General features: G+C 35.4%; 1 protein-coding gene across 4 annotated transcripts in view; it reads left to right on the top strand.

Moving 5' to 3' along the window:
• Positions 1 to 14757, top strand: part of SPATA6 (spermatogenesis associated 6) — a 218428-nt gene that overhangs the window by 5267 nt on the left and 198404 nt on the right. For all 4 annotated transcript variants that reach the window (XM_030942935.1, XM_030942936.1, XM_030942934.1 and 1 more), the window contains exon 2: positions 14396 to 14533. In XM_030942935.1, the coding sequence (XP_030798795.1) occupies positions 14396 to 14533 (138 nt within the window). The remainder of the gene's footprint in view (positions 1 to 14395; positions 14534 to 14757) is intronic.

Here is a 14757-nt window from a genome sequence, read left to right as displayed (position 1 = left end):
GGTAAAGCAATAGTGTCAATTTGGGATTGCATGTAATTCTCACTTCATCTCATTACCTAACTCAAACTAATCAGAGCATTGTGGCAGACAGATGTGGGTTCTTTCAATCACTACTCACATGAACATTTATCTTTGCGATCCTTATCCAGATTCCTGTGGAGTAGTGTCTCAGTCACAGTTAAGCCATAGTTGTTAGTAAATTTTGCTAGAATATAGACTTTAAAAAATTTTAACTATAAAATAGTTCAAATTAGTAGAAAAAAATATACTGAATCCTTTGATACCCCACCCCTCATTTAACAAATGATACATTTTACATGTTTGCTGCAGAGTTTTGTTTTTAAGAAAGATAATGTTGCATGTAGTTGAGGCCTCCTCTGTACCTTTTTTTTTTTTTTTTTTTTTTTGAGACGGAGTCTCGCTGTGTCGCCCAGGCTGGAGTGCAGTGGCGCGATCTCAGCTCACTGCAAGCTCCGCCTCCCGGGTTCCTGCCATTCTTCCGCCTCAGCCTCCGAGTAGCTGGGACTACAGGCGCCCGCCACCGCACCCGGCTAGTTTTTTGTATTTTTTAGTAGAGACAGGGTTTCACCGTGTTAGCCAGGAGGGTCTTGATCTCCTGACCTCGTGATCCACCCGCCTCGGCCTCCCAAAGTGCTGGGATTACAGGCTTGAGCCACCGCGCCCGGCCTCCTCTGTACCTTTTACCTCTTCCTGACCGTGTTTTCCTCACTACCTTCCTTAAGATAACTAATATCCTGAAGTTGTAGTGTATTCTATTTGTTCAGATTTTTGTACTTATTATTAAGTATTTGTGTATGTCTGTGTATAACCTATGCTGTAGTTTTGTTTTTAAATTTTGCACAAGGCCGGGCGCGGTGGCTCAAGCCTGTAATCCCAGCACTTTGGGAGGCCGAGACGGGCGGATCACGAGGTCAGGAGATCGAGACCATCCTGGCTAACACAGTGAAAGCCCGTCTCTACTAAAAAAAATACAAAAAACTATCCGGGCGAGGTGGCGGGCGCCTGTAGTCCCAGCTACTCGGGAGGCTGAGGCAGGAGAATGGCGTAAACCCAGAAGGCGGAGCTTGCAGTGAGCTGAGATCCGGCCACTGCACTCCAGCCTGGGCGACAGAGCGAGACTCCATCTCAAAAAAAAAAAAAATTTAAAAAAAAAAAAAAAAAAAAAAAATAAATAAATAAATAAATAAATAAATAAATTTTGCACAAATAGTCTCTTACTTTTATGTATCCTTCTGCAGCCTGCTTTTTCTGATTCACTGTTTTGGAGATTTTTCAGTGTTGATTCTTGCAGATCTAGTTCATTTCCTTCGTCATTATAAAACGGTATATGTTTATATTAACAGTGATGTAATTTTTGTTCCTCTCAATGGACTTTTTATTAAATACTAGTAGTTAATGCTTTTTATTATTCAAAAAAATGTTTCAATGAATATATTTGCACATATTTCCTAGTATCATTGTGTCTGTGGTTCTCAGGGGTGTATTGTGTGCCCTAGGGAGCATTTTAGAAATTGACTGGACTACTTTTGTTTGTCACAGTGATTGGGGAGTCCTGTGATATTAATTGTTCGGTATCCTGCATAACTTGAATGTCACATTGAATATGTAGATGAAAAACTTGTTTATAATTACTAGAGATTAATAATGTAATAGCAATTGATAATTATCTTTTTTTATTTATAAACACAAAGTCTTTTTAAAAGGTTTTTAAAACGTATTTTACAGTAATGCAATTGTCATGTAAATTGAGGAAAGAGTATACTTTGGTTTGATACTCTGCTAAGAGTTTACTATTTTTGGAAAATCATGGTACCAATGGCAATGCTGCTTGTGGTGTTCGAGTTGCTAGTATGGGACACTTATCATCCCACATTTGAAACTGCCCATTTCACATAGATTATGTGTATAGGTGCAAATATATCTTCCAGTTTAGTCTTGCCCAAGCATTTACATGTTAGAAATATGTATTTTCTTATAAAGTATTTCTGTATTTTTTCAAACTTTAATTAGGACATTGGTTTATTGTTTAGTTATATGTATAGGTAAGTTGAAAATATTTTGTGTAAAAGGATGATTTTGGGTCTTACAGAATGGTGACCCAGTGCTCTAGGGAGTAGATCTAGAAATGGAACTATTGAGTCTCAGGGTATCCGGTTAGTTTTCTAGGACTGTCATAACAAATTATCACAAATGTGGTTGCTTAAAACAACAGAAATTTATTCCCTCACATTTCTGGAGGCCAGAGTACAAAATAAAAGTGTCAGCAGAACAGTGCTCCTTTCAAAAGCTCTGGGAGAGAATCTTTCCTTGCCTCTTCCAGTTTTTGATGGTTCAAGGCATTCCTTGGATTGTGGCTGCTTAACTCCAATCTCGGATCCTAGAGGTTTCCTTTTCTGTGACTACCAATATCCTTTGTCCTTTAAAAGTGTAGTCTTTTGTTTTCTTCTTGTTAAATGTATTTTGGATACTAAACCTCTATTGGTTTTATGTAATAGAATTTTCAAAGATCGTCTAGTTGAAGTTTATATTTTACTTCGTTTTTGCTCTTTTTAGTACTGCATGTTTTTCATTTTCTAATTTTTTTGTTTCTGGTAAACAAAGAATGCTATTGATTTTTTTTAATAAGTTTTCTTTTTTTTATTTTTATTTTATTTTTTTATTATACTTTAAGTTCTAGGGTACATGTGCATAACGTGCAGGTTTGCTACATATGTATACTTGTGCCATGTTGGTGTGCTGCACCCATCAACTTGTCAGCACCCATCAATTCATCATTTATATCAGGAATAACTCCCAGTGCAATCCCTCCCCCCTCCCCCCTCCCCATGATAGGCCCCGATGTGTGATGTTCCCCTTCCCGAGTCCAAGTGATGTCATTGTTCAGTTCCCACCTATGAGTGAGAACATGCGGTGTTTGGTTTTCTGTTCTTGTGACAGTTTGCTAAGATAAAATGATTATTTTACTTGACAAACTTGTATATATTTATTGTGTTACTGATTTTTACATTTAAGTTTTTATGGAACTATATCATATATTCATAAAGTACACAAATCATAAATGTGTAATCACCAATAATTAGAATATTATCAGAACCCCAGATCGCTCCATTGGGCTGTCTCCCTCCCAGCCACTTCACCTACCCCTGTTCCTTTCCCAAAGGTAACCACATCTTGACTTCTATCACAATATAATTTGAAGTTTTGAAATCTAGCTATATCTATCTATAATCTATTTTGTATGGTATGAACTCTTTTATGTCTAACTAATTTGTGAGAGTTTATCCTTGTAGTTTTTGAGGCAATGGCCCTTTTTTCCCTTCTAAATGAGTATACCACTATTTATTCATTCTATTGTTGATGGACATTCTTGTTGTTTCTAGTTTGGGGATATTACAAATTGTGCTCCTAGGGGCATTCTTGTATATATCTTTGTTGCTTGCACATTTTTTAATTTTAATTTTGAATGCAACATTAAGTAACATGAAATAACATATTATTTCAATAGATACTTGTATTTTTTATGTGGAAAATCATGTTGCTTGAAAATAGACAGTTTTGACTTCCATAGTACCATCCTTTTTCTGTCTTTTTTTTTTTTTTTTTTTTGTCTTGTCTTTATGTTGATGGCTAGAATTCCTAGTATAGTGTTTAATGTTAGGGATAACAAAGTAGGTATCTTTATCTTTTTTTCTGATTTTAAATTATGCTTCTGAAGTTTCACCAGTATTAGATCAAATCCTATGAAATTGCTGATAATGGGCCACTATTTTTGACATAAAAAAAATCAGCCATTTCAAATGTAGTTCAACCTAATAGAATATTGACTGTAGGGTTTTCATTTATTGAGTTAATAAAGTTGCCTTCTATTCTAATTTTTAAAAATCCCAAATGTTGAGTTATTTTGGATTTTTTTTTCAGTCTAGTGAAATTATTATATAATATTGCTTTCACAGTCTGTAAAAAAGAGATAATTTTTGATGTTGAACTATTCCCATTCCTGTGATAAATTCTTTTAAGTCAGGATGTACATTTTTTACTCTATTTTGCTGGATTTGATTGGCTAATTTTTTATTTAGGATCTTTTATTTGTATTTGTAGAGATATTTTAGCTTTATGAGTCAAATACTTTTTTTCACTTATTTTTAAAACATTTATTTTGAAATATTTCAGACATATGGGAAGTTACAGAGTAACATTTAATGAACACCTACGTACCCATCCGAGTGAAGTGTCCTGTAAATCTCTGCCGAGTATAATCCCTTTTTCCTTCTTCTTTTTGGCTAATCGGTATCCTGAATTTTGTATTTACCACTCCTCTGCAATTTGCAATATTTTTTGTCATTGTAATGTCTGCCTTTAAGGCACTTGATTTGCTTCCAGTTGCTATTTAACTGGCATCTCAAAGGTATTGATAATGTTTTAAAATCATTTGGCTCTAAATATTTTATAATTTTTATTATGATTTCTACTTTAGCTTATGAATTATCTAGGATTTGTTTTAATTCCAAGATGCATAAGATTTATGTGTGTGTAACACTCTCCCATACTCCTACTCTCCCCCCTACATATACACATACATACCCACACATATACATATATATTGTCCTTTATTGTGGTATTTTAATTAATTGCATTGGGGTCATGTATTAGGGTTTTCCAGAAAAACAGAACCAATAGGATATACTATATAGTTATTTAATAGGGAATTTATTATGGGGATTGGCTCACTTGATTATGACGGCTTTGTAGTCCCATGATATGCTGCCTGCAAGCTGTCTGCAAACTGCAGAACCAGAGAAGCTTGGTGATGTAATTCAATCTGAGTACAAAGACCTGAGAACCAGGTGTAAGTCTTGGAGTCTGAAGGGTTGAGAATCTGCAGTTCTGTTATCCAAGGGCAGGAAAAGATGGATGTCTGAGCTCAAGGAGATAGAGCACATTTGCCCTTAATCTGCCCTTTTGTTCTATCCTTGCTCTTCACAGATGGTATAATACCTGCCCACATTGGTGAGGATGGTCCTTTTTCCTCAGTGTGCTAATTCAAATACTAATCTCTTATGGAATAATCCTCACAGACACACCAAGAAATAATGTTTACCAGCTACTTGTGTATCCCTTAACCCGGTGAAGTAGATACATAAAATTAACCATCATAGCTAGTGAACAAGGTCTCTATGATATTATTTTTGTTATTTCCTTTGTGTCCTGATACTTATCCAGTTGTTGTGAATGCTCTCTACTTACTTAATATATAATCTCATTTGTTGGATGTACAGCTCTATCTGTCATTATCACATCAATCTTACTTATTCTGAAATTCAATTCCATATTAAATTTTTTGTCTGTATAATCTACCTGTTTGTAATGGAGAGATATTAAAATCGTCACTATGATTATGTATTTTCACTTTATCCTTGATGTATTTCAGTACACTGTGATGTACAGAGCTGTGGATTTATTTGTTTATTCTGTTTTGCACTGGGTGTATGCTTTCCACTTGAGAATTTAATTTAAGGTTTTCTTTAGTTCTGGAAAATTCTTAGCTATCATATTTTTGAGTATTCTGCTGTTCTCTCCTGTGTTACCTTCTGGCAGTACTATTAGATATGTATTGGAACTTTTATTCTCAATGTTTCTTAAGAGCTTTATTTATTTTTCTTTAAATTTTTCAGGCAGCCCTTGAACCAGAATAGCCTCTCTGGCTCCTAAATGCTTTTTTTAAACATTAAAAAAACTTCTTGTTTTTAGAGAATTCTTCAATATTAAATTTGTACTTAATAATTAAAATTTATCTTGTCTACTGGGATTTTTACCTTAATTGACTAAATTTTCCAAAATTCTCATTTAGTCTTTTTGACTATCTGCCATTTTTCATTTTTACCAGTATTAATTTCACAATATTTTAGTCTTTTTTCTTTTACTAGATGAAGGATCCTAAATACTGCTTTTAAAACTATTTTTTGATTGTGCAAATTAATTAATTTTCATTTGAAGTGATTTTATTTCCTCATTGTCAATTTTATTGGTTTTCTTAGTGCTTGGGATGACATTGAAATTGTAGATCAACTTTGGGAGAGTTGAGATCTTCACAATATTGAGTTCATGAACCTATTAATAGTATATTTTTCCATTTATTTAGGTCTTTAGTTTCTTTCAGTGATGTTTGTAGTTTTTGGTATCCATGTCTTATACCTATTTTGTTAAATTTATACTTAAGTAGCTCATGTTTTTAATTTTTAATTTTTTAAATTTTTATTTATTCTCATATTTTGTGGAGATGAGGTCTTGCTATGTTGCCCAGGTTAGTCTTGAACTTGTGGCCTCAAATGATCTTTTTACCTCAGCTTCCCAAAGTGCTGAGATTACAGGCATGAGCCACTGTGCCTGGCCAGAAGTTCATGTTTTTTTGATGCCACTATAAATGGTATTTTAAAAAATTTTATTTCTAGTGTATAGAAATAAAATGGAGTTTTATATATTGCCTTTATATTTTGTGACTTTGCTAAATTTCACTATTTTTTCTAGTAGCATATTTTGTAATAGGTCACAACTATGATGTTTGAAAATACATTGTTTTACCTCTTCCTTTTCAACCTGTATGCCTTTTCTTTCATTTCTAAATATCTTTTTTTTTTTTTTTTTTTTTTTTTTTTTTTGAGGCAGAGTCTCACTCTGTCGCCGGGGCTGGAGTGCAGTGGCCGGATCTCAGCTCACTGCAAGCTCCGCCTCCCGGGTTTAGGCCATTCTCCTGCCTCAGCCTCCCGAGTAGCTGGGACTACAGGCGCCCGCCACTTCGCCCGGCTAGTTTTTTTGTATTTTTAGTAGAGACGGGGTTTCACCGTGTTAGCCAGGATGGTCTCGATCTCCTGACCTCGTGATCCGCCCGTCTCGGCCTCCCAAAGTGCTGGGATTACAGGCTTGAGCCACCGCGCCCGGCCTCATTTCTAAATATCTTTTTCTTGCCCTTCTGCACTGGCTGGAACCTATAGTGCATTGTGGTATAGAAGTGTTGAGAGTGGACATTCTTAACTTTTTGCTGATATTAGGGGCAATTATTCAGTCTTTCAGCGTCAAGTATGTTTGATATCAGATTTAGGCTTTTGCATAGATATTCTTTTTCAGTTGAGGAAATTTCCTTCTGAGTTTGCTGAGAACATTTATTATGAATGAGGCTTAAATTTTGTCAAATGCTTTTTTTCCAAACAGAAAATGAATTAAAAGAATTTCGAAGATTTAATGCGATAATATACCTTTTAGAAGTGATTTAATAAGCCTGGTGCAGTGGCACATGCCTGTAATCCCAGTGCTTCGTGAGGCCGAGGTGGGAGGATCACTTGAGCTTAGGAGTTTGAGACCAGTCTGGGCAACATAGTGAGACTCCATCTCTTAAAAAAAAAAAAAAAAAAAATTAGGCAGGCATGGTGGCACCTGCTTGTAGTCTTAGCCACTTGAGAGGTTGAGGTGAGAGGATTGCTGGAGTCCAGGAGTTTGATGCTGCAGTGAGCTATGATCACGCCATTCATTGCATTCCAGCCTGGGCAAGAGAGAAAGGCCCCATGTCTTTAAAAAAAAATGACGTAATTATATCCCACAAATTTTGATATGTTGTGTTTTCATTTTTATTAAGCTGGAAGTTTTTTCTAATTTGTCTTATAATTTCTTCCTTGACCTCTGAGTGGTTTAGGACCCTATTATTTAATTTCCAAATATTTAGTTTTTTTTTTAAAAAATTTTCCCATTATTGATTTCTAGTTTAATTTCATTGTGGTTAGATAATATACTCTGTGTGATTTTTAAAAAATATTTATGTCCTTTTATGTTGATTGAGACTTGTTTTTTAACTCACAGTATCATCTATCTTGGTGAATGTTTTTATGTGCCCTTGGAAAAAAATATGTGTATCCTTCTGTTATTGGATGAAGTACTCTGTAAATGTCATTTTGGTCAAATTAGTAAATATTGCTTATATCTTCTATATCTTTAATGATTACTTGACTGCTTATTTTTGTCAGTTATTGAAAGGGAAGTATTGAAATTCAAATGTGTAACTTTTTGCTTTATTTACATTGATACTGTATAATTAGATGCTATTATATTTAATTTTATGTCTCCTCAGTAAATCAAACTTTTAATCAATATGAAATGTTCCACTTTATCCTTGGTGATTTTTCTCTTTCTGAAGTCTACTTTATGTCTTATTAACATAACTACCCCAGCTTTTATGATTAGTAATTGGATGATAGATCTTTTCCCTCATTTTACTTTTATCCTTAGTCTTTATCTTTTTGAAGTTGCAATATTATCCACATGCCATGAAATGTTCTTTTTTTTTTGATATGGGGTCTCGCACTGTCACCCAGGCTGGTGTGCAGTGGTGCAGTCTTGGCTCACTGTGACCACCGCCTCCTGAGTTCAAGTAATTCTACTGCCTCAGCCTCCTGAGTAGCTAGGATTACAGGTGCCTGCCACCATGCCCAGTTAATTTTTTGTATTTTCGGTAGAGATGGGTTTTCACTATGTTGGCCAGGCTGGTCTTGAACTCCGAACCTCATGATCCGCCTGCCTCATCTTCCCAAAGTGCTGGGATTACACGTGTGAGCCACCATGCCCGACTGAAATGTTCCTTTTTAAAGTGTACAATTTAGTAAATTTTAGTATATTCACAAAGTGCAAAAATCATTACTAACTTCAGAACATTTTCATCACCATATAAAGAAATCCTGTATCTGTTAGTAGTCATTCCCTATTCTTCCTCTCCCACCAGCCCCTGGATCTAATTTCTGTATCTGTAGATTTGCCTATACTGGACATTTCTATAAATGGAATCAAACAATATGTGGCCTTTTGTGTCTTCCTTTTTTTTACTTAGCATAATGCTTTTAAGGTTCAACCCTGTTGTAGCATGTATCAGTACTTTATTTCTTTTTATGGTGAATAATATTTCATTGTACGGACATACCATATTTTGCCTATCCATTAATCAGTTTGTTAAAGTAGACAACCAGAAATGAGCAGGCAGGGTTGCCCTTGGGAAAATAAGTCCTGGATACTCTGCCCACTGACAGTCAGCAAAAAAGACAGCAAAAAAGATTGGCTACACCTCGCCTTGTGCTTTTAACACTTTTTTTCACTTAACATAGTGCTTTTAAGGTTCATCCATGTTATAGCATGTAATAGTACTTTATTTCTGTTTATGGCCAAGAAAATAGTTGGATCATAGTTTTGAATCCATTCTGCCAATCTAACTTTTGGTTGTTTAGTCAATTTATCTTTAATGTAACCATAGGTAAGATTTACTTGTATCATTTTGTCATCTGTTTTCTGTGACTATTTTGTCTATTCCTCCATTATGGCTTTTTTTGTGTTGTTTATTTTTTAGTGTACCACTTACATTTTCTTTTTTTTTTTTTAGCTGTATTTTAAAGAAAGTTACTTTCTTAGTGCTTGTCTGGGGTTTACAATTAGCATCTTAATTTATAATCTATTATGGATTAATACTAACTTATTTTCACTGTTACATAAAACCTTTGCTTCTACTTTGTTCTATTCTCCCTCCCTTTATATTATTCTCATACAAATTACATTTTTATAAATACAAGTTTATACATTTTATAAACAATTACAAAACCAGTACAGTTTTATAATTGTTGCTTTCCGTAATTGTCTTTGAAATAAAATAAGAGAAATGAGAGAGAAATGCATTTATACTGTTTTTATATTTACTCTATATAGTTTCATTTACTGGTGCTCTTTTTTTAATGTGGATATGAGCCTATGTCTAGTATCCTTTCATTTCAACCTGAAAGATTTTCTGTAAGTATTTTTGATAGGGAAGTTCTGCTAGTGATGAGCTATCTAAGTTTTTGTTTATTTGGGAATCACTTAGTTTTACTTCCTTTTTGAAAGAAAATTTTTGTGGGTATTGAATTATTGTTTGAAAGTTTTCTTCTGTCAGCACTTTGAGTCAGTTATCACTCTTCCTACTGGCTTCATGTTTCTGATGAGAAATCAGCCATTAATCTTACTGAAGATTATTGCTGCCTGCTGAATCACTTCTCTCTTGTTGTTTTCAAGATTCTCTCTTCTTGAGAGTTCATTGGATTCTCCTCTTTTCTCTTTCTTTTCCTTTTCTTTTTTTTTTTTTGAGATGGAGTCTTGCTCTGTTGCCCAGGCTGGAGTGCAGTGGTGCAGTCTCATCTCACTGCCATCTCTGCCTCCCGGGTTCAAGCGATTCTCCTGCCTCAGCCTCTTAAGTAGCTGGGATTACAGGAATGTGCCACCATGCCCAGCTAATTTTTGTGTTTTTAGTAGAGATGGTGTTTCACCATGTTGGCGAAGCTGGTCTTGAACTCCTGACCTCAGGAGATCTGCCCATATGGGCCTCCCAAAATGCTGGGATTCCAGGCATGAACCACCATGCCTGGATGGATTCTCTTCTTTTGAAAGTTTATTAGGTGCACAGGTTGGATTTCTTTGATCTTTTAAAAACTTAAAACTTTTTTTTTCCGTAGAGCGAGGATCTCACTATGTTGCCCAGGCTGGTCTTGAACTCCTGGCCTCAAGTTATCCTCCCTTGATTTCTTTTAGCTTACTTGATTTTTTGATTGGTTTTCTTTAAAGATCAGAAGATTTCATACATCATTTCTTGTGATATCCTTTCTGAGGCTCCCATTATATTTATTTTACTGTGCTTGGTGGTATCCCACAGGTCTTAAACTCTGTTCATTTTTCCTTCTGTTAATCAGACTAGTTAATCTTAATTGACATATTTTCAAGTTCCCTTATTCTTTTTTCTGACAGCTCATATCTCCTCTTGAACTTCTCTAGTGAATTTTTAATTTAATTTTGGCACTTTTTTAACTCTAGAATTTTTATTTGGTTCTGTTAAAAAGTTTTATCTTTTTGCTGATATTTCTTATTTGATGAGATAGCATTGCCATACTTTCATTTAGATCATTAGGCAAGATTTCCTTTAGTTCTTTGTTTTATTTATAATAGATTTCAGATCTTTGTTTAGTAAGCCCAACTTCTGGGCTTCCTCAGGGACAGTTTTTATTGACTGCTCTTTTTTCTTTTCTTCCCCCTCCCCCTTGTATGGGCTGTGCTTCCTATTTCTTTGCATGTTGTAATTTTTATTGAAAATTGGACTTTTTAAATTATGTGGGACTGTGTAAATCAGAGCTCCCTCCCTTTCTCCTGAGTTTGTTGTCTGGTATTATTGTTTTTTGTTTAATTAATTTCCTGAACTAACTCTGTAAAAATCTGTAGTCTTTGTCATGTGTAGCCACTGACGGCTTTGCTCAGTTAACTTTATGGTCTCCTAAAGATTGGCCTTCTATTTCCTTAAATGTTTGAACCAAGAGGTCTTTCAGCCATTGTCAAGGTTCTCTGTGTATGTGCTGGGGTATGCTTTCTGTGCCCTGGCAGCCATTTACAACTCTGCCTTAGCCTTCACTTCCAACTTTCTCAAAGCCTCAAGGTCAGCCAGAGATGAAGGGTTATGGCTTTCTCAGGTCATTTCTGGGCACATGAACAGCTTTGCACATGTGCATGCTCTTCTAAATTGCCAAGTCTATGTCATAGCTTGTCAAGGTGATTTAAGTCAACCACCTTGCTAGGTATTTTCTATTTGTCCCATCTGATTTCCGTTAATTTCCCTTTTCTGGCTTTCTTTTTGGAGAGCTTCTGAGTGTTCTTTTAAGAGATAGCAGAATTTGTAGAATTATAGATGAAAAAAACAAGTAATGCCTTCTTGCATATGTTACAAATTGGATAGAGACTCAGCAGTTTCCAGTGAGGATAATTAGAGCAGTACTGTCCAGAAAAAAATGTAAGAGCCTCAAATTTGAGTCAAGTATGTAATGTTAAATTTTCTAATAGCTACATTTAAAAAGGTTAAAGTAGTAGGCCAGGTATGGTGGCTCACGCCTGTAATCCCAGCACTTTGGGAGGCCAAGGCAGGCAGATCACAAGGTTAGGAGATCAAGACCATCCTGGCTAACACAGTGAAACCCTGTCTCCACTAAAAATACAAACAATTAGCCAGATGTGGTGGCGGGCACCTGTAGTCCCAGTTACTCTGGAGGCTGAGGCAGGAGAATGGCGTGAACCCGGGAGGTGGAGCTTGCAGTGAGCCAAGATCGCACCACTGTACTCCAGCCTGGGCAACAGAGTGAGACTCTGTCTCAAAAGAACCCAAAAAAGTTGAAGAAGTAGTCAAAAGTAATAATATATTTTATTTAAATCAATGTATTCAAAATATCATTTCAACATGCAATTAATATAAGTTATTAATGAAATATTTCACAGATTTTTTTTACTGAGTCTTAAAAATCCATTTGTATTTTACACTTACAGCCCATTTTAAGTTAGACTACCTATATCTCTGGGCGTAATTGGCTAGTGCCTACCATTTTGGACAGCACAGATTTAGAGGGAATCTTAAGATGGTTTTAGTTTTAATGAGGCAAAGCAAGAAATGAACCTCGTGGACAGAATGAGATTTGCTAAGGACCCTTATTTTAATGATCAATTGGGAATATATTAGAGCAAAAGTGGAACATAGGGTAACAGGGAGATGGAGTCAAATAGCTAGCAGACAAGATAATTAGTATATACAAAAGGATGTGAAGTTCATTTATTCAATGTAATAGTGTGGTAAGATGGCAGATGATATGGTTTTTAATCTAATAATTATGACAGTATTAATGAATGTTCTGTCAAGCACTGCTGTAAGCACTTTGAATATATTAACTTATTTAATCTTATGACTCATTTACTTTGTGACCTTAAGTTAGTAGATCACTTGAACTTTCCTGGGGCTCTGTTTGTTTCACATATAAAAACTCAGAGCTGGACTAGATAAGCTCTATGCTTTTTCTTAATATTGAAAGTCTGTATCTTTGGATACAATGATGATGAGAAGAAAATTTTTGTCCTCAGGAAATTTATGATCAAGAGGTGATATGTACCCACTTAATTAAAATGCATGTACACAATAATTTGTTCCAAAATTACAAAATGCTACAGAAATTTAAGACCTATTTACTTGCATATAGTAAGTTCATAATAAATGTTTGAATTAGGTTGAATTGAATAATGGTGAATCAAAAGAAGTTTTGTGTAGGAGATATTCATTGATATATGTCTTGGCAGGTGGTAGGAATAAATGAGGAGGAGATGGAATGGAGTAGTAAGGAGTTACTGCTCCTTACATTATATTATATTATGTTACATTATACAGATGATGAAAGAACATGAGTCAAGAAAAGAGAACAATAAAAAATGTACTTTGGGGCCGGGTGCGGTGGCTCACGCCTCTAATCCCAGCACTTTGGGAGGCCGAGACGGGCGGATCACGAGGTCGGGAGATAGAGACCATCCTGGCAAACACGGTGAAACCCCGTCTCTACTAAAAAAATACAAAAAACGAGCCGGGCGAGGTGGCGGGCGCCTGTAGTCCCAGCTACTCGGGAGGCTGAGGCAGGAGAATGGCGTAAATCCGGGAGGCGGAGCATGCAGTGAGCTGAGATCCGGCCACTGCACTCCAGCCCGGGCAACAGAGCGAGACTCCGTCTCAAAAAAAAAAAAAAAAAGAAAAAAAAAAAAGTACTTTGAATGTGTTGTTGGGAGTGTTGGGTAATATTATATTGGACTCAAATCTTAGAGAGCCTTTAATATTCTGCTAAGGGTGTAGTTGATCACTGGCAATAGAATATGGTAGGTACTGGAGAGACTGTGCTATGTGTTATTTAATAACCACACATTTTATGCCTATATTTTTTGTCAATCACAATGAGGATAGTTAAGTGCAATTTAATGTGTAAAAAGCACGTTATTGGCTAGGTAATTTCAATTTATTAACTTTGAAACTTTGTCATATTGCTTTTGATGAAGGTATCTGTGAACTGTGATTTTGGGTGGTGGAAGTCAGATTTGTGGTTGTTTATCGGTGGTTTTTTTTATTCTCTAATATAGTGTTTTATTTCTGCTGAGTGTTAATCCTTTGTGATTAAATGATACTGAATAACTTTATGTCAGCATTCAGCATAAAGTGAGAGCCTCAGGCTGACTGTTTAAAACTATTAGTGTCTGTCCCAAGAGCTAGTACATAAACTTCAAGTGTGGCACAAGTAACCAAATGGAAAATCGTAGTTTTCTCAGAGGGATGGAAGTTATAAAAGCATTTCATTTAACTCTGTAAACACTAGTCTCTCTCTGTCCCTCTCTCTCTCTCTCTCTCTTTATTTGTGAGTATTTTTTATTAGGTTAGCAGACTAATGTTTTTATGTAATATTTGACAATAAGTTATTTTAGTAGGATAGTTCAGGGAATTTATAAAGCAGTTACATCCATTTTATCTAATTTCTTTCAGGTAACTTGCCCAGGAGTCGTGCTTAAAGACAAAGAGGACATCTATCTTAGCATCTGTGTGTTTGGCCAATACAAAAAGACACAATGTGTCCCAGCCACTTTTCCACTGGTCTTCAATGCCAGAATGGTGTTTGAAAAGGTGAGTTCAAATATCAGATCAAGTATTAACAAACAAAAAAATCAAAGTGGTTCCAATTTTTGAATAAAAGCCCATAACAGAAATTATTACTGGTGACTGTGTGCTTTGGTTTAATTCAAAAGGACATTTGTAACTTAAGTCTGGAAGCTTGAAAATTTGCATTAAATATGCATTGAATCACTTGCCTTTTTTTCTTTGATTAGCTTATTCCTAAAATTGATTTA

The sequence above is a fragment of the Rhinopithecus roxellana genome, chromosome 12 (assembly GCF_007565055.1).
Source record: "Rhinopithecus roxellana isolate Shanxi Qingling chromosome 12, ASM756505v1, whole genome shotgun sequence".
In the NCBI taxonomy this organism is placed as follows: domain Eukaryota; kingdom Metazoa; phylum Chordata; class Mammalia; order Primates; family Cercopithecidae; genus Rhinopithecus; species Rhinopithecus roxellana.
The sequence above is the reverse complement of the archived record's forward strand: the minus strand, read 5'-3'. Positions and strand labels throughout refer to the sequence as shown.